General features: G+C 46.2%; 1 protein-coding gene across 5 annotated transcripts in view; it reads right to left on the bottom strand.

Moving 5' to 3' along the window:
- INPP5D (inositol polyphosphate-5-phosphatase D) overlaps positions 1–19550 on the bottom strand; it is a 149026-nt gene that overhangs the window by 56773 nt on the left and 72703 nt on the right. For all 5 annotated transcript variants that reach the window (XM_016950726.3, XM_016950727.3, XM_063790880.1 and 2 more), the window contains exons 6-9: positions 12127–12214; positions 5357–5437; positions 5161–5232; positions 4008–4131 (exon numbers count right to left, since the gene is read on the bottom strand). In XM_016950726.3, the coding sequence (XP_016806215.2) occupies positions 4008–4131; positions 5161–5232; positions 5357–5437; positions 12127–12214 (365 nt within the window). The remainder of the gene's footprint in view (positions 1–4007; positions 4132–5160; positions 5233–5356; positions 5438–12126; positions 12215–19550) is intronic.

Genomic DNA, 19550 nt, shown 5'->3' with positions numbered 1-19550 from the left:
TGCAGAGTCCAGGGTGTGTAAAGGAAAGACCTTGCCCTTTTTAGGGGGAGGGAATTTGTGAGCAGTCAGTTGTGCTCTGATGTGACAGGTGTCACCACAGAGAGGAAGTCAGGCTCCACCATCCTGGATTGACGGGAGGACTGGAGCCAGGTGGGCACATTCCCGGAGAGTGGGCTGGCAGTCTGTGGGCACCCATGCTCTTCAGGGCTCACAAACCTGCTCTGAAATAGCCTATTATTATTATTATTATTATTAATTTTTAGAGATGGAGTCTTGCTGTGTTGCTCAGGGTGAACTCAAACTCCTGGCTCCAAGTGATCCTCCCACTTCAGCCTCCCAAGTAGCTAAGAATACAGGTGCGTACCACTGCACCCATGCATAGCCCATTCTTAACTAGAGCTGGATTTTCTTAGGGCCAGTGATCTCTAGTTTAGCTCTTTCACCCATCCCTGATCTGTTTCCACAAAGGAGAATACCCACTTCTCAGCAGCAACAGCTCCAATTCTTACTTGGGCATTCTAGGCTCTGTTCACACCTAGGATGGCGTGCCCAGCTGCTTCTCTCTCCAGAACCACAGCGAGAGATGAGCAACATGTAATGTGTGATTTCACTAACCCCCTGTCCCGTTCCCTGCACACCCCATTCTCTCAGTACCAGTGCCCTCCCCTGCCTCATGCTTGGCAAAATCCTATTCATCCTTCAAATCCCGGTCAGAGCCACATCGGTGGTGTGAAGTCTCCTGCCCTCACTCCCCAAAAGAGCTAACCAGTCCTCCCTCGGGACTAACCTCCCTCCGGAGCACATTCTAATACCTGCCCATGTGCCAGCGTTCCCTTCTCCACAGCAAATCCTTAGAGGAAGTGTTCACGATGAAGGGCTGGCCCATAGAAGATGCTACGCAAATATCTGTTGCATTAAACCGACAAAAGTTCACAGCACTTCTGAGAACCCTGGGAGGTGTTTCTTTCAATCTTAAGTTTTTTAGTAATCAGGTGCTCTGACAATCTTCACTCATCTTAACGTTTCCATCTCCTCTTATCCAAGTTGGGGCCACCCCTCTCTCCTTAACAGATGTATTAGTCTGTTCTCACGCTGCTAATAAAGACATACCCAAGACTAGGTAATTTATAAAGGAAAGAGTTTTAATGGACTCACAGTTCCACATGGCTGGGGAGGCCTCACAATCATAGCAGAAGCAAAGGAGGAGCAAAGTCACGTCTTACATGGCGGCAGGCAAGAGAGCTTGTGCAGGGGAACTACCCTTTATAAAACCATCAGATCTCATGAGATTTATTCACTACCATGAGAACAGCATGGGAAAAACTCATCCCAGTGATTTAATTACCTCCCCACCCGGTCCTTCTCATGACAAGGGGGATTATGGGAGCTACAGTTCAAAATGAGATTTGGGTGGGGACACAGCCAAATCATATCAACAGATAAGAGGAAACCACCACTCTAAGCTCACTTTCCACACAGCCTTTCTGTTCAAATCATCAGTGACTCCCCATTTCTCCTGCCCAGCTTGCCACTATACACAGGGGCCACCATGATGCTATGAGCTCCCCTCTGCAGGACTATGACAGCTATGATGTCACCCCCAGCCATTCCCTGAGATCAGCCTCCCTCACAGCTACCCTGGAAGAGTAATAATAATGGTGGTGATGGTGGTGACAGTCAATCACATTGAGCACTCCCTGGAGGTTGGGCACCAGTTGCTTTGATGTTCACCCACATAAGACTCATGAGAGCCCTGCAAGATGCTGCTATTATCCCTGCTGGACAGAAGAGTAAACTGAGGACCAGAGAAAAGGCACCAGACCCAAGTCACAAGTGGCTGACCTGGGACTCAAGACTGGGCTACTAGCACCCCACTGTGCTATCAGTGGGGTTCAGGATGCACTATTTCAAAATATGGCATCCTAAGCATGTTGAATATTTTAAGCTGAAGGAATTTGAGCAATGGCAGGTGCAGGAAGGACCCTCTGACATTCATCTAAAGCAGGTTATAGAGCCTTATATGAGAGGAGCCCTCCCTATACCTGGGGGACAGAGCATCCTGTCTCCAAGGACACAGGGACAGAGAGGACTCTGAATGCACAGGCCCTGCCAAGGTCCTCCCAGTTCCCCACACTTAGTGCATACGACTTTATTAAGAACAAAAGATGGCTGAGCACAGTGGTTCATGCCTGTAATCCCAGCACTTTAGGAAGCCAAAGCGGGTGGATCACTTGAGGTCAGGAGTTCGAGACCACGCTGACCAACATGGTGAAACCCTGTCTTTACTAAAAATAAAAAAATAGCTGGGTGTGGTGGTGGTCCTGTAGTCCCAGCTACTCGGGAAGCTGAGGCAGGAGAATCACTTGAACCCAGGAGGCAGAGGTTGCAGTGGGCCAAGATCGCGGCACTGCACTCCAGTCTGGGTGATAGAGCGAGACTTTGTCTCAAAAAAAAAAAAAAAAGGTGCTGATCATGCCTGAAGAAGCCAGATAAAATACAGGAGACCCAGTTAAATTTGAATTTCAGAAAAACTGTGAATCATTGTTGCGTATAAGTATGTCCCAAATATTGCATGGGACATACATATACTATATTGGTTGTTTATCTGAAATTCAAATTTTACTGGGCCTCCTGTATTTTTATCTGCTAATTGTGGCAACCTTAACCATGCCCCTCTAAATGAACTTTGAGACACTAAAGAATAAAAAAAAGTGTTGTAGCCACAGGGACCTGGGGGGCTTCCTAGTGGTCTTAAAACCTGACATGGGATGCAAACTGTTGTATGAAGGTTGGGATTTATCTGAGGCAAGGGTCTACGCATTGATCAGGTTTCTCGGGGGAACCCATTGGCCACCCAGATGAAGAAAGATGTCCATTTGCCATCAGCCAGAACCAGAGGCTGCTCAGGAAACTCTCATGCTTTCATCAGCCCTCTGGTCCTTTCTGCTGCTGTTCTCCAGCCCCATGTGGCACTGCACTGGGCATTGCCTACCCCCCTGCCTCCTGACACCCTGCCTGGCCTCCCTGACCTAGGCCCCAGTGCCCATCTCCCAGCGTTTGCACATGCTGCTCTGCTAGCTGGGATGCTCTTCCCTCAGACCCCTGCCCGACTGGTTGCTTCTCAGCCTCGGGGTCTCCGCCAATGTGCCTCTTACTCAGAGGAAACTTCCATGTCTGCCCTTTCTACACTATCCCCTCTTGCCAGTTAACCTCTACCCCATTGCCCTGTTTTGTTTTCTTTGTAGCACTTTTCATAGCTGGATCATCCACTGTATTGACAGATCATCCATCTGATCATTCATCTGTATTGACAGATGTATTTGAGTCTCTATCAGCCACTCAATGCACCAGAATATAAATTCCATGTGGGCAGGGGCCTCATCTGTCCTGCTGGCCCTGGATCCCCTTGTCTTGCCCCACTGCAGCTTCTCTATATGCATTTGTTGTGGGAAGAGCTTCCATTTTATGGATGAGTTGATTTGATGGTTCTCAGAACCTACTAATAACAGCTGACTCTCAAAGTGGCCACTACATGCTGGGCTCTAGCCTAAAGAGCCTTGAGCATATTATTCACATAATTTTTATCATCCCCATTTTACAGATGAGGAAACTGAGGGCTAGAGAGGTCATGACATGTCCCAGGTCACACAGCTGCTAAGTGGCAGAGCTGGGACGTGAATTTAGGCAGTTTGGTTCCAGAGTCCATGTACTCACAGTTTAGTTTATCCTGTGCTACAGACACTACCCAATTGTCAACAAGACCTCATCTGTGCAAGGCTTTGTGCCCGGCACTGAGAGGTGATAGCATGGATCACACTGGGTCTTGGTGGGGAAGAGAAGAGACACACACACACACACACACACACACACACACAAAAGCATGAGCGCAGGTGCACATGCGTGCGGAAGACAGACCTGCAGGGCAGGCCTTCTGAGAGGTGAGCTGAGAGGGCAGGAATTCCACAGGCAGGTGAGGGGCAGTGGTTGATAGGCACGAGGGGTCTTACTTTTCTTGTGGCTGTAGAACTTGTCCTCAGAACCATCCTTGGACTTCTTAATGATCAGTTTCCCAGACTCAACGTCGACTTTGAGCTGCATTTTCTGAGGAATCCCCAGAGACTCTGCCTTCACCTTAGAAGAGAAGAGATGTGTCACTCATTGACTTTCTGCCTGGGCTTTTGCAAGGCTTCCCCCGCCCGAACCCGTTGTCTACATGGCTGGGCAACCTCTGGTGTGCATCCTTCGTGGGGCCACTGGGCTTCTCTTGCCCCAGCGGCGCACGTGCATGTTTCCACAGGCGTCTCCCGGGAATCACAGAGACTCTAGGGGCATCCCCCTCGTCCACTGTGTGTGGGGGAGCCATTCTGCCAACAGGTTTGCTGGTGAAAACAGACGAATTGCTGGAAATGGTTCATTCACTGATGACTTTGACAACACTCATTAATCTGATGTGTCACCTACTTCCAGAAAGGATTTTAGTAATAGATTTAAACTCCCAGGCCTTGTTACAACCACTGATTGAACATTTACTGATAATAATAGAAAAGAAAACCCACAACAGTTGCGTAGGCATGCTCAGAAAATGGAAATTTATCTTAATAGAGGATAATCACCAGGTCTAGAAAGGACTTTGGGGTGGGGAATGTGTGTGTGGCGGAGGGGGTGCGGGTCTCACACTGGATTCCTGAATGTGGGACCAGTGCTGGGGTGAATATACTAGAATCTCTGGGGATTGTAAAGAACGCATTTTGGGTCAAGTCTGGAGATTCTAATCCAGTCATTCTCATGGAAATCACAGGAATCGCACGGTTTTTTTTCTGAATTCCCCACCCGCTTGAGGCAGTACTTTGCAGCCCCGTCTGATGTCACTCATCTCTGCCATTTTGAGAAGGACAAAGTTTACATGGTGCCTGGCCCAATGAGACACTCCTCCCTTGTAGCTTCCCTCTGAAGGGGATTTCCCAGTCGCCTCTGGGTGCCCGTTCTGACGTTGAACCGCCATCACAGCGACAAAGGTCAACTGACTGCCATTCTTGGCTAATGCGCTCCCTGCTCTTCCCCAGCTCAAGCCCCAGTCCCTCTTTCCACAGGAACAAGAACATGTCTCTCTGCCCAGCTGTGGAGCCCAAGCCCAGGCTCTGCTGTCCCATGGCCACTTACCTCAAAGGTGACTGGAGGGATAAGGGAGCGCCGGTGCGGAGACTCAGGACCCTCGTGCAGCAAGGCCTTGACCTGTGGGCGGCAGCGTTAGAGACAGAGGGTCAAGGGGACACCGAGCCTGTGCATCTGGGCATTCTCCATGCAAAGAGGGGACCAAAGAGGAGACCAAGAGAAGCCGCAGGAGCCCCACACGTACCTTGTCTTCAATAGACGACAACAGGCTTGTCAGTTGGCTGAGCTTGGACACCATGTTGATGGGATTGGCCTCACCAGGAACCTGGGAGAGGAGGGAAAGAGGATCAGGGCAGCATCACTGAACCTGAACCATCGAGAGGCAATGCTCTGGGTTCTCTCTGCACCTCACCCCATTCCAGCCTCCCCGCAGCCCCACAAGTTCTATTATTATCTCCTTCCGGCAGATGAGGACACAGGGATCTCTACAATCTTCTCAGAATTCACATGGCCAAAAAATAGATCTTCATTTCTTCTTCCCTGTAAATCTGCCTCTCCCCCGGTGCTTCTCACCTCACCCACTCCGTTGCTTAAACAAAACTCGAGGACTGTCCTTGCATGTTACCTTTCCTCCCTCCTACACCTGCTGCATGGTGTTCCCATCCTACTTCCAAAATAGACCCAGCCCTGCTGCTTGAAACCCCAGTACAGTTCTTCTCCACATAGAGGAGAAAATGATCCCGACCCCTTCCCTGCCCTCCGAGGTCCTATATGATGCAGCCCCCCACCTCACCCGCCCCACCAAGATCTGAGCCACTCTCATCCTCAACTCATATCTGCCTTGAGCTTCCCTTCTGAGGAATCTCCAGAGACTGAATTTCCCCTGGGAGGGGCACCTCCTCATCATTCAGGTCTCAGCCCCACAAAGAGGTCTTCCCTGACCACCCTGTCTAAAATAGCCACCAGGTCACCTCTATCAAGTTGCCTTGTTTTGTTCCATTTCAATCACCATGAGCTAAAGTTATCTCCTTCCCATATGTGTTCATTGTTTGTCTTCCCTGCTGAATGGAGGCTCCATGAGAATGGAGATCAAGAGGACTGTGTTCAGTACTGCAACACTGGGGCTCAGAACAGTGTCTGGCCAACGAAGATGCTCAGTTAAGTTGTTCAGTACATACAGGGCCCAGAGAGATGAACTAACTTGTCTGAGGTCGCACAGCTAGTAAATGGCAGAGGAAGACATGTATCCTGTCTGCCTGATGCCAAGTACATGGTCTCATGCACTTATTCACAGAAGAAACATTTACAAAGCATCTATTCTATGTTAGACATGTTGCTAGGTGTGGAAATGTAGAGTTAATAAGATACCTTATTAAGTTATTAATACCTTATTAAGTTCATAATAAGAGGTGGAATGAGAAAAATCAGACACATGTATGACTAATGTGAACACAAAGCAGAATGGAACCAGGGTTATCACCAGGCAGGTGATGTCCCTTTACCTCACCCCTTGCTCAATATAGCAGCCAGGCTGCACTTGCTTTTGACCTCAATTTTCCACCCAGCTACTTTAGTATACTACTTTTACTATCACCACCTCCATTACCACTGCTGCCTCTGCACAATGATCAATGACACTGCCGTGATCAATAGGATCCCCTTCAACAGCACCACCAGAGTCATCAGCATGGCCACCACAATCACCACCAACACCACCATCACTACCACCATCTCCACCCCTATCACTCCCACCATGATCATGCCCACCTCCACCATCACCATCACTACTACCACCTCCACCCTCACCATCACCACTACCACCTCCACCCTCACCATCACCATCACCACCACCATCTCTACCCCATCACTCCCACCATGATCATAACCACCTCCACCATCACCATCACCACTACCACCTTCACCCTCACCATCACCATCACTACCACCATCTCCACCCTCACCATCACCACCACCACCTCCACCCTCACCATCACCATCACCACCACCATCTCTACCCCATCACTCCCACCATGATCATAACCACCTCCACCATCACTATCACCACTACCACCTTCACCCTCACCATCACCATCACTACCACCATCTCCACCCTCACCATCACCACCACCACCTCCACCCTCACCATCACCATCACCACCACCATCTCCACCCCTACCAGTCCTATCATGATCATGACCACCTCCACCATCACCATCACTACCACCACCTTCACCCTCACCATCACCATCACCATCACTACCACCATCTCCACCCATCACTCCCACCATGTTCATGACCACCTCCACCCTCACCATCACCACCACCATCTCCACCCCTCCCACTCTTACCATAATCATGACAACCTCCACTATCATCATCACTACCATCATCTCCACCCCTACCACTCCCACCATAATTATGACCACCTCCACCATCACCATCACCATCACTACCACCACCTCCACCCCTACCAGTTCTACCATGATCATGACCACCTCTAACATCACCATCACCATCTCTACCCCTACCAGACCCACCGTGATCATGACCACCTCCACCATCACCATCACTACCACTATCTCCACACCTATTATTTTCCATGATCATGACCACCTCCACCATCACCATCACTACCACCATCTCCACCCCTACCACTCTCACCATAATCATGACCACCTCCACCATCACCATCACTACCACCATCTCCACCCTCACCATCACCATCACCACCACCATCTCCACTCTCACCATTCCTACCCTGACCATGACCACCTCCACCATCACTACCACCATCTCCTCCCCTATCACTCCCATATGATCATGACCACCTCCACCATCACTACCACCATCTCCACTCTCACCATTCCTACCCTGACCATGACCACCTCCACCATCACTACCACCATCTCCTCCCCTATCACTCCCATATGATCATGACCACCTCCACCATCACTACCACCATCTCCTCCCCTATCACTCCCATATGATCATGACCACCTCTACCATCACCATCACCACCACCATCTCCACTCCTACCAGCCCTCCCATGATCATGACCACCTCTGTCATCACCATCACTACCACCCTTAGACACCACACCATTCCCCGTCCCAATAACCGTCACTCCACCATCACAGCAGTTAATAATTGTCAGTGCTTTCTCTAACCACTTTTTGGTCTTTCCCTTGCTTCTTAATAAAGCTTACAATTCTTCTTTAGTTATTGTCAATCAGGAAAGTGGCTTGAAGGGGTGGTGCTAAGACTCAAGCAAGGGAACAACAGAATGGCTGCCTGTTGGTTGAGAAGAAAAGCTGGTCAGGAGATGGGATAGTTCAGGATTCCCTTGTTTTAGGGTTATTTATCTCATAAATAATTGAAACGGTAACACAGATTCAAGCCTCCTCCTTTTCACAGTAGAGGACATTTGGAATGACCTGCCTTCACCCCGGGCAGTCACCATGCAATTGCAGGTCCCCCGCCCCCCACCGGCTCTCTCTTTGGATTTGTGACTTTTGGGAGGGGAGATCTAACAAGATCTTAGAGAACATAAATGAAGTTACTGACAAACAGGGCGTTCGTGCTTGAAAGAAAAAGTATTAGAAAAATGCTGGAGCTTTCCCCATACTTCTGCCTAATGATGATTTGATGAGTTCGTATGATATGCCAAGCACATCTGAAATATATTAAGTCATCTAATCCTCACATGTCTTGATTTTTCTAATCCTTGTTTTGCTGATGGGGGAATAGAGTCAGAGTGGTGAGTTTACAGCTAGTATAGACCTGAGATTTGAATTGGGGGCTAGCCCAGTGGTCCTCAGCTGGTGGCGATTTTGCCCTCCAGGGGACATTTGGCAATGTCTGAGACATTTCCAGTTGTCACAGCTAGGGGATGCTAATGGCATCTCATGGGTAGAGGCCAGGATGTGGAGGACTCCTAGAGTGCACAGGAGTCCTCCACGACAGAGAACAACCCAGTCCCAAATGTCACCAGTGTCGAGGTTGAGGATAGAATTCACAGCTTAGCCTGTTAAAGGGTAGACTGGTCTGACTGCTACCTGAGGGTTTACATCAGCTGACCCAGTTTTTTCACTTTGCTTTTCAGTTGCGCTTTTCAAAAAAGAAGGAAGTGGGCGCCAAGGCAGGTTAACCATCCAAGGGAGGTTACCGGCTCTCCTTTCTCACACAGGGTGGACCCAGGTCTCCCCCATCCCCCAGGCCAGCCAGCATTTTGATAACATTGCATTTCACACTTCCCAGCAGTCCTCAAGTAACCACACAGGGGTTTGGGTGTCCCCAGCTTGTCTTGCCTACTTAAGGGAAAGGGCCTCATGTTGGTGAGAGTCTAGCAGGGTCAGACGTCTCACGCACCCAGTTTCACTCACTCCTTAACCAAACCCTGCAGAGATATTACTGTCCCCATTTCACAGATGGGGAGACTAAAGATCCAGGAGGGTGAATCAGAATTTGAACTCAGGTGTTTCTGATCCATGGACCAATGTTCTTTCCTCTCCTCAAGGCAGCCTCAACTCCCTCTTGATTTCTGAATTCCTAAAGACAAATCAAGAACAACCTTTTCTGTTTTTCTTCAAGACTCAGGGTCTCATAAAGGGGAGGGGAGTGTGGCAGCACGACCCACCCTCCACCGGGTGGCTGCTCTGTCCTGCCACCAAATGCAGAGACTGGCCTCCACCAGGCAGCACCGTAACTGGGACTGCAGCTGGCCTCTCTCACGAGGCTTTTTCTCGCTTCTAATCTACTTCAAAGACTTGACTGTGTGTTCTTCCACTCAAACTACTTAAGTTCAAGTGTCGGGCAGAGCCCCCGTTTTATCTAGATTTGCTTTTACTTTCTTAGAAGTTAACCCATCATTCACTTCAGAGAAAGCAAAAATTCTTTTTTTCTGAATTTTGAAAGTTGCACAAGTAAAATACAAATTCGTGTTCTCCGTAGAAAACTTAAACTAACAATGTGGGCAAACTCAAAATCCCCCTTGGCCCAGTCCCCTTCTCCCCAGTCTCATCCCTGAATTGTGGTGACCAGCGTGGCCCTTTGGGTTTAAATCCTTCCCATCTGATTTCCTCGTGGAGACTTCCATCAGAGTTTCTATATCATCCTGCCATTTGCTTTTCCACCTAACAGTAGTCTTGGAGATCTTTCCAGAGCAGTGTTCACACCTTAGAATAGAATTCTGCACCACTGCAGTTCACCAGCTCTCCATGTCTATGTGATTTTCTTTTTTTCTTTTTCCTTTTTTTTTTGTTTTAGGTGGAGATGGAGTCTCACTCTGTCACCCAGGCTGGAGTGCAGTGGCGCCATCTCGGCTCACTGCAACGTCCACCTCCCGGGTTCAAGCAATGCTCCTGCCTCAGCCTCCCGAGTAGCTGGGATTACAGGCGCCCACCACCATGCCTGGCTAATTTTTGTATTTTTGGTAGAGACAGCGTTTCACCATGTTGGTCAGGTTGGTCTCGAATTCCCAACCTCAGGTGATCCACCCGCTTCGGCCTCCCAAAGTACTGGGATTACAGGCGTGAACTACCACGCCTGGCCTGTTTATGTGATTTTCAATGTTTTTTTTCTGTTACTCTTTGTGTACTTGTAGTCCCTAAGAAGCTGCCAACATATGGAACTGCGGGCTTGAGGGATGCCTGCAGTTCACATTTTCATACAAATGGCCAAACTGCCGTTCAGAAAACCCATTTCCATTCCCAACAGCAGAGGAGTGAGCCCCTGTGAGCACCTCCTCCACCCCACACCCTAGCCAAGTCCTGACTCAACCATCAACTTGAGCATCAACTCTTTGTCCATCTAATAGGCAAGAAGAGGCTGCCTAGTGTCAAATGTCATTTCCCGGTTACTAACAAGGTGAGGTTGAACACCTTTTCATATCTATACTGGCTATTCCCTGTCCCTCTTCAGTGAACCGCCTTGTTTATAGCCTTTCCGCATTCTAAAAATTGGATTGTTTTTACTTAATTATTTGTAGGAATTTTTTAAAAAATGGCCAGGCATGGTGGCTCCCACCTGTAATCCCAGCACTTCAGAAGGCTGGGGCAGGAAGATGGCCAGAAGTTTGAAACCAACCTGGGCAACACAGTGAGATCTGTCTCTACAAAAAATTTTAAAAGGAGATTGGCATGGTGGCATACACCTGTAATCCCCAGCTATTAGCTGGTGCAAAAGTATTGCAGTTTTAATACATGGGAGGCTCAGGTGGGGTGGATCGCTTGAGCCCCGATGTTTGAGGATGCAGTGAGCTGTGATTGTGCCACTGCACGCCAGCCTGGGCGACAAAGCAAGACCATGTCTCAAATAAAAATAATAATATAAACATGAATACTTCGTCTGTAATCCTTTGTCCCTAAGCTTTGTTGCAGGTATTTTCTTCTGAGATACAGCTTTTGCTTTTTTTTAAAAACTTGTTAAAACTTTATTGATGACACCTTTTGTTATCTGCAATCCTTCATCCCTAATCTTTGTTGCAGGTATTTTCTCCTAAGATACAGCTTTTGCTTTTTTAAAAAACTTGTTAAAACTTTATTGATGACACCTTTTGTTACACAGACATTTGCTTAATGGGCAACAGGACCTTGGCCTCCTGCCAGGCCATGAGCAGGTGCGGGGGTTGGGGGGCACCTTCATCCTGCTCCTCCTGGGACAAGAGGCAGGATCAAGAGTTTAGACATCTCCTCTTTTTCTTTCCTTTCAGTTTCTGATAAGAAATGATGGGAACAGGCCCTGCTTACCCCCTTATTTGGCACAAATAAGTTTTGCTGATGAGTGCATAATTTGAAATCTTTATTCCTCAAATCAAAATCTGGCAGTGGGAGACGGCTTCCTGGAAAGGGCAGGGGCTGAGGCTCCCACCCCCAACCCATGCGTACCTGCTTGCTGTTGCCCAGTGAACACACAATGGGCAGTGCTCCCCTCTTCCTCCTGAGCCCTCAGGACTGGCTAACTCAATCCTCCTCCCTGGTGTATTAATCTCACCTTTTCAACCCCAAGACCCTTTACCTGAGGACGTGGACGGAGGCCCGGGGAGAGCGGCTGGTCAAATAACCTCTGCAGAGACTCCAGGGATGGGAGGGTCCGGATGACTTCTCTGGGGGCAGGGGACAAGGTGAACATCAAGGTTTAGTGGGCACTGGAAAGAGTCTTCCATGGCAGCACGGGCTCTAGCCAGAGATGAGGGCACCCTCGGTCCAGCAGAAGCAGGTAATTCTCCCCAGAAGGACAAGCCCGGGCAAAGATCAAGGCTTGCCAGCACTGGCCCACCCATCCCTTCCCAACCCACAGCGAACTGGAATTGTGTAGTCCTGACTGTACCTGGGTTTTGCTTTAGCCAAACTGCACTCTATAGCCTGTAGAAAATTCAAATCTGAGTGACAAAATGACTTCACTTAGTTATCCATGGTTCCCAACCTTCTGTGTTTATAAAACACACACACACACACACACACACACACACACAGGTGTTAACAATGCAAATTTCTGGGCTCCCGCCTGATTGAGTCTAGAATCTGCATTTTAAATATTAGGGCTGCCCAGTGCTGGTGATCTGTGGATTCTGATGCAAATCCCCTCCCAGCAGCCCAAATGCAGGCTCAGAGGGATTTTCCCATCGTCACTTCCATTGACAACTCCAATCCTCGGGCTTTATGCGCTCTTTGTTCCCAGCTCATCTTTCTCTATTGTTTTAACATAGTGGGGCAGACAATTTTGAGTTCTACTTTTCACTTATTGTTTCATCAAAAACTGTTCATGTTTTTACATATTTAACATTCTAATGATTTGAAAATAGTCTGTCGAGTAAATGTGCTGAAATCGATTGCTAGATATTTGGGTTACTCTGAGATCTTTGTTATATGAATAAAGGCTGCTCTGGGCCAGGCACGGTGGCTCACGCCTGTAATCCCAGCACTTTAGGAGGCTGAGGCAGGCGGATCACGAGGTCAGGAGGTCGAGACCATCCTGGCTAACGTGGTGAAACCCCCGTCTCTACTAAAAATACAAAAAAAAAAAAAAAAAAATTAGCCAGGTGTGGTGGCGGGCTCCTGTAGTTCCAGCTACTCGGAAGACTGAGGCAGGAGAGTGGTGTGAACCCAGGAGACAGAGCTTGCAGTGAGCCGAGATCGCACCACTGCACTCCAGCCTGGGCGACAGAGCGAGACTCTTGTCTCAAAAATAAAAATAAAAATAAAAATAAAATAAACAAAACCTGCTCTGAACAACTTTGTTCATATAGCTTTTCTAATTTTTAATTACAGAATTAGGATAACCAGAGATTACGGCTCTTGATCATTATTGCCAAACCTGTGAGTACTGATTATATTGTCCAGACCTGATTACCCAATAGCTCCAATGGCTGTACTTCTGTTCTTTCTCTCTCTTTTAAGGGACATAACATTGCACTTCAATATGGATGAATAAATTTGCATATCTTTAATTTCTAATGTCATTGTTTTTCTATTGCTGATTTCTAGTTAATGGCTACTGCATTTCTCTCATTTCTCTTTGTATAAACTTTTTTGTTTTTTCTCCCTTGCCAATTTTCTGTTGGGAATTTTGTTCATATTTTTATATAGTGTTATAAACTTTACATATTGCTTTGCTTTTTTTTTTTTTTTTTAGACAGTCTTACTCTGTTGCCCAGGCTGGAGTGCAGTGGCGTGATCCTGCCTCAGCCTCCTGAGTAGCTGGGATTACAGGCATACACCACCACGCCCAGCTAATTTTTGTATTTTTAGTAGAGACGGGGCTTCGCCATGTCGCAGGCTGGTGTCAAACTCCTGACCTCAGGTGATCCGCCCACCTCAGCTTCCCAAAGTGCTGGGATTACAGGCGTGAGCCACCAGGCCCGGCCTACTTTGCTTTTTATTTAATCTAGGTGCTGTATTTTTTTCTCATTACATTATTAATATAATATAATCTCATTACATTATTAATATAATATAATCTCATTATATTATCATATAATCTCATTATATCATAATAATAAATACTAACATATTATGTGTATGTGTGTGTGTGTGTGTGTGTGTGTGTGTGTGTGTGTATATATATTTTTTGTGTGTGTGTGTGATGGAGTTTCGCTCTTGTTGCCTAGGCTGGAGTGCAAGGGCAGTATCTCTTTTTCCTTTGTTAAAATGTTTAATGGGGCCAGGTATGGTGGCTCACATCTGTAATCTCAGCACTCTGGGAGGCCAAGGTGGGTGTCACCTGAGGTCAGGAGTTCAAGACCAACCTGGCCAACATGGTGAAACCTCATCTCTACTAAAAATACAAAAATTAGCCGGGCATAGTGGTGGGCACCTGTAATGACAGCAACTCAGGAGGCTGAGGCAGGAGAATAGCTTGAACCCAGGAGGCAGAAGTTGCAGTGAGCCAAGATCCTGCCACTGCACCCAGCCTGGGGAACAGAGGGAGACGCCACCATCTCATTAAAAAAAAAAAAAAGTTTAATGGAATGATTTTAATGTTTCCCTATCGATTGTAATTAGTTTTACTTTGATTCATATTGCATTACTAAGGAAGTATCCTTCTATTCCTTTTTTTTAAAAATGATTTTTAAAAATTAGAGATGAATTTAAAATGTTATCTATGTAAATGGTTTCCGTTTATCTTTTAATCTACTGCAAAATTACAGTGCTTTCTTTTTGTTGACTCATCTTTGGAGTGACCTCCTAGATAAAGCCTCCATTTTTCATGTCACTAAATTATATTTGCTGGGATGTTACTGAAACAATATGCATTTATATTAATAAGTGAAATCAGAGATAGAGAGTTTTATTTCAGGCTATTATCTTGATTAGCTTTTTGGATTTAAATCATATTTTTCTTGAAGAGAGAATTAGGTGACTTTTTTGTCATTCAGGAATAATCTATACCTTATGCTCACTATTTTTTCCTTGAAAGTTTAAAGGACACTCATGGTACTTTTAATATTTTATATTTTACGTAAACTATGTGTTCCATTTAATTATAACTTGAAGATCTGTAGCTACATAACTGTACACTATTCTTTAGTGACTCCCAAATCTTTAATGCAGATTATTAATTCTCCTTTGACATTTCTCATGTTTAAAACTTTCTTAATTGACAGTTTTTCCTGATGTATCTCTGTTTTTATTTTTACCATCTTGTCCTCCTCGTCTCCTTTCTGGCTGTTGTTATTGCTCAGTTGCTCAGCAGAGATTTCTTAAAGATTCTGTTTTATTCACTGCTGTATTTCCAGCTCCTGGAACAGTGCCTTGCAGGTAGTTGGTACACATTGGATCTTTGTTCATGAATATCGAATAAATCAACATTTCATGTACTTTGCTGGGTCCTGGAAACATCAAGGGGATTAGGACATGACCCATAATGTCTTCAAGAGATTTACAATCTGGACTCAGTTTGTACATTTGACTTGTTATTCTATTTCCTTTTTTTTTTTTTTTTTAATGCGGTCTCGCTCTGTCATCCAGCCTGGAGCACAGTGGCACCATCTCGGCTCACTGCAACCTCCGTCTCCTGGGTTCAAGTGATTCTCCTACCTCAGCCTCCTGAGTAGCTGGGATTACAGGTGTGCAACACCACATCCAGCTAATTTTTTGTATTTTTAGTGTAGATGGAATTTCACCATGTTGGCCAGGCTGGTCTCGAACTCCTGACCTCAAGTGATCTGCCCACCTTGGCCTCCCAAAGTGTTGGGATTACTGGCATAAGCCCCTAGGCCCAGCCTTCTATTTACTTTTTAATATTAGAGCAGAACTTTTAAAGCTATGGTTTTTCCTCTAAGTGGTGCTTTGGCTGCATCACATAGTGTTCTGATATGCAGTGGTTTGATTACTCCACTCTGTGCCTCCACACCTACCCCATGTATTATTGTGTCAGTTTCTTTCTTAATTAGCTGTAATTTAGAAGGTGATTTTAAAATGTACAGGTAATTGGGTAGTTGTGGCTAGTTTTGTGACTTATTTCTATTTTCATCACAGTGTGTTATGGGAGTACAGAATGAACACTTTCTGCTTTGAGTATATTCATATTTTGCTGCTCAGTAAGCTGCAGGCTTCTTGTTTTTAAGATCACCAGGACTATAAAATTTCTGAAAAACAATTTTTGGATTCCTTTTGAGTAAGGCATTTGATTGGTACATTTTTAGGAACTTTCTGAAAAAGATGACTTGAGCTCTTGAATGAGCTAGGCTTAGCTTTTCCAGGTCAGTAACCTTTTTCTTGGAGACATGGCTTCAGAATCTTTATTATACTGTCAAGGAGTTTGAATTTTTAAATATTAAATATATTAAATATAAAATATTAAAATATTAAATATTTAAAAATATTTAACATTTTAAATGTCGACCATTTTAAAGCTATGGTACTGTTTGTAACAATCTGTTTGTTGAATTTATCTTTTCTTGCCATTTAGAGACATTGTAAGAGATTTAGGCTTGGCACAGTGGCTCACAACTGTAATTCCAGAGCTCTGGGGAGCCAAGGCTTAAACCCAGGAGTTTGAGACCAGCCAGGGCAATATAGTGAAACTCCATCTCTAAGAAAAAAAAAATTGTTTAATTAGCTGGGCATGGTGGTGCATGCCTGTAATCACAGATACTCTGGAGTTAAAGGCAGGAGGATCACTTGAGCCTAGGAGTTCAAGGATGGATAAGCTATGATCCCACTATTGCATTCCAGCCTGAGTGACAGAGTGAGATGCTGTCTCTTTATAAGAAAAAAAAAAAAAGATGTTTCAGTGTTGCTGTTTGATTGTTGTATTATTTGGATCATTATGGAGCTTCTCAAAACTTAGATTTAGCTCTTTTGTAAGCCTGGAAATTTTTTTTTTAATTGTATACATTAATTGGCAATTTTTTCCTACTTCTTCAAGAACATATCCTGCCAGCTACAGGTAGCACCTCTGAGCTTTGTCTCCAAGGACTGTCCATTTTTACCACACATTTCCTCATCTAGGTTTGCTTAGTCTTTTCATGCTTTTGATATACCTGTTTCTGACACTCTACTCTGTTTTGTGATTTAATTTTTGAAATTTGATTGGAAAACTATGGGCTTATTTTATGGCTTCCAATGAAACAGTTATAATGGTAATGAAGTATTTTTGGTTTTGGTTTGTTTATTAAAAATCTTACCCTGCTCTCATGTAATAGATATTGTATTGATATTCAGACCTTTGATCTTTTATTTTAAAATTCCACTTGCAATCTTTTCCATGTCTCCATTTCAGGAGTTACCAAATATTTCCAGTCTCTGGTTCCTTATTCTCTCTCTCTGGAAAAGTTTCTGTCTGCCTCTAGGGAGCCTAACCTGGGGTTGCAAATCTTGCCTGATGCTTTGTACTGCAAAGAGATCTTCACGCCAGACCCGCACGGGGACATCGTCACAACATTTCTGCAGAGGAGGCTCCGGCACTTCTCCTTACTCCTCAGTGCTCAATGTCCTTCTCATTCACACTTGGGTCCAAGCAAATAGACCTGGACATCATTGATGCCATTCTCAACCCCCTCCCAGCTCCTCCTTCTCCATCCCTCCTCTAAATCTTGAGCCTGGCCCTATTCTCCTCTGTCTACACTCTCACCTGCAGTGACCTTACCCCCAGCTTTCAGTGATTCCCCATATGCATCCCCCATGATTCCCCAAATGCATCCCCCACATCCTAGCTTCTTAGCACTAGCTCCATGGCTGGTGACTCCACTCAGATGCCTCATGGCCCCTCAAGCCAAATGTAGCCCAGAACTCTCCTCCCACCACCCTCTCCTTCCTCCTCCTCCTTGACTTTCCCTATCCCAGGAACTGGCATCAGCATCCACTCAGCCCCTCACACTGGGAACCCAGGGGTCACCCTAGATTCATCTTCCCTTCACCCCACATCCAATCAAGCGGCAAATCTGACACCTTTGCCATGCACACGTGTCCCAGGTCACACCAGTTCTCAGCATCTGCACGCCCCCAGCCATTGGGTCATTTACCTAATATCTGTTGAGCCGCATGTCCCAGAGCCTGTGTATAACCGGGGACTCAGCAGGAAGCAAAACAGACACAGACCCCTGCCCCTGCTAGCCACCTTCCTCATGGACTGCCATCCTGTCTCACTTGGACAACCACAGCCACTCCCAGCTGGTCTCCTGCTTTGGGCAGTGCCTCCTAGGATTCATCCTCCACCACTTGAAAATCAGATCATGGCCCAGCCCTGCACAAACTCTGTAGGGCCTCTTAAGCCTTGCGTGATGTGGCTCCTGCCTACAGTGACCAGGTAAAACACAGGACACCCAGTGAAATTTGAATTTCAGATAAACAATGAATAATCTATTAGCATGAGTATATCCCAATGTTACATGGTATATACTTATACTAAAGAAGTTGCTGTTCACCTAAAATTCCACTCTCTGGGCAGCCTCTGCTTTTACTTGTTGACCAGCTTTTACATGTTACACCAGCCTCTCCCCAACCTCTGTTCCTAACACTCACTTGCCACACAGACTTCCTGTTCCTTGAGCAGGCTGTCTTCATTTCTGCCTCAGGACCTTTGTACTTTGTACTTAATGTCCCTCTGCCAAATCACTGCGTGGCAAGACCCCAGTTCTGTCACCTCCTTCACCTCCAAAGGAAGCTGGCACTCTCCCACCCAATGTCTCTTCCTCACATCATCCTGTTTTATCTTACCATGACATTTACTAAAATTACTGTTTGAACTGGGCATGGTGGCTCATGCTGTAATTGCAGCACTTTGGGAGGCCGAGGAAGGCAGATTGCTTGAGCCTAGGAATTGGAGACCAGCCTGGGCAACAAGGCAAAACCCCATCTCTACAAAAAAATATAACAATTAGCTGGGTATGGTGGCACATACCTGTAGTCCCAGCTTCTCCATTGGACTCGGGGGAAGCAAGTGAGTGGGGGGACTCAAGGATAGGGGCTGAGAGGTGGGAGGCTCACTTGAGCCCAGGAGGTTGAGGCTGCTTTGAGCTGAGATCTCACCACGGCACTCCAGCCTGAGTGACAGAGCGAGATCCTGTCTCAAAAAAAAAAAAAAAAAAATTCTTGTTCATCTGGATCCTTAGTCTACTGTTGTGTGCCTCACTGAGATGTTAGATCCAAAAAGGCCTAAAAGAGCAAGAGGCTTGTGCATTGTGTCTGTTGCTACATCCCAGCACCCAGAACTGGGCTCAGAGGAGGCCTCCAATACATGTTTGTTCGATGAACGAATGAATGAAGACCTATTCCAATCAAAGCAGTTTGAAAATTATGGGTTTACAATTTCAGGGATGAGAATCTGCAGGGATTCTGGCAGGAGAAATGGGAAGCATCATTTTGTTCCTTTCTACAATTTCCTAAAATGCCAAGGCTGATCAAGTCTCCAAGCCTGGCTGTCGCCTTACTGATGAAAGCAAAGACGAGTGTGCAAGGGAAATTTAGAGCATGACGGTGTCTTTAATTCTAAATAGA

The sequence above is a fragment of the Pan troglodytes genome, chromosome 13 (genome assembly GCF_028858775.2).
Source record: "Pan troglodytes isolate AG18354 chromosome 13, NHGRI_mPanTro3-v2.0_pri, whole genome shotgun sequence".
Classification (NCBI taxonomy): domain Eukaryota; kingdom Metazoa; phylum Chordata; class Mammalia; order Primates; family Hominidae; genus Pan; species Pan troglodytes.
The sequence above is the reverse complement of the archived record's forward strand: the minus strand, read 5'-3'. Positions and strand labels throughout refer to the sequence as shown.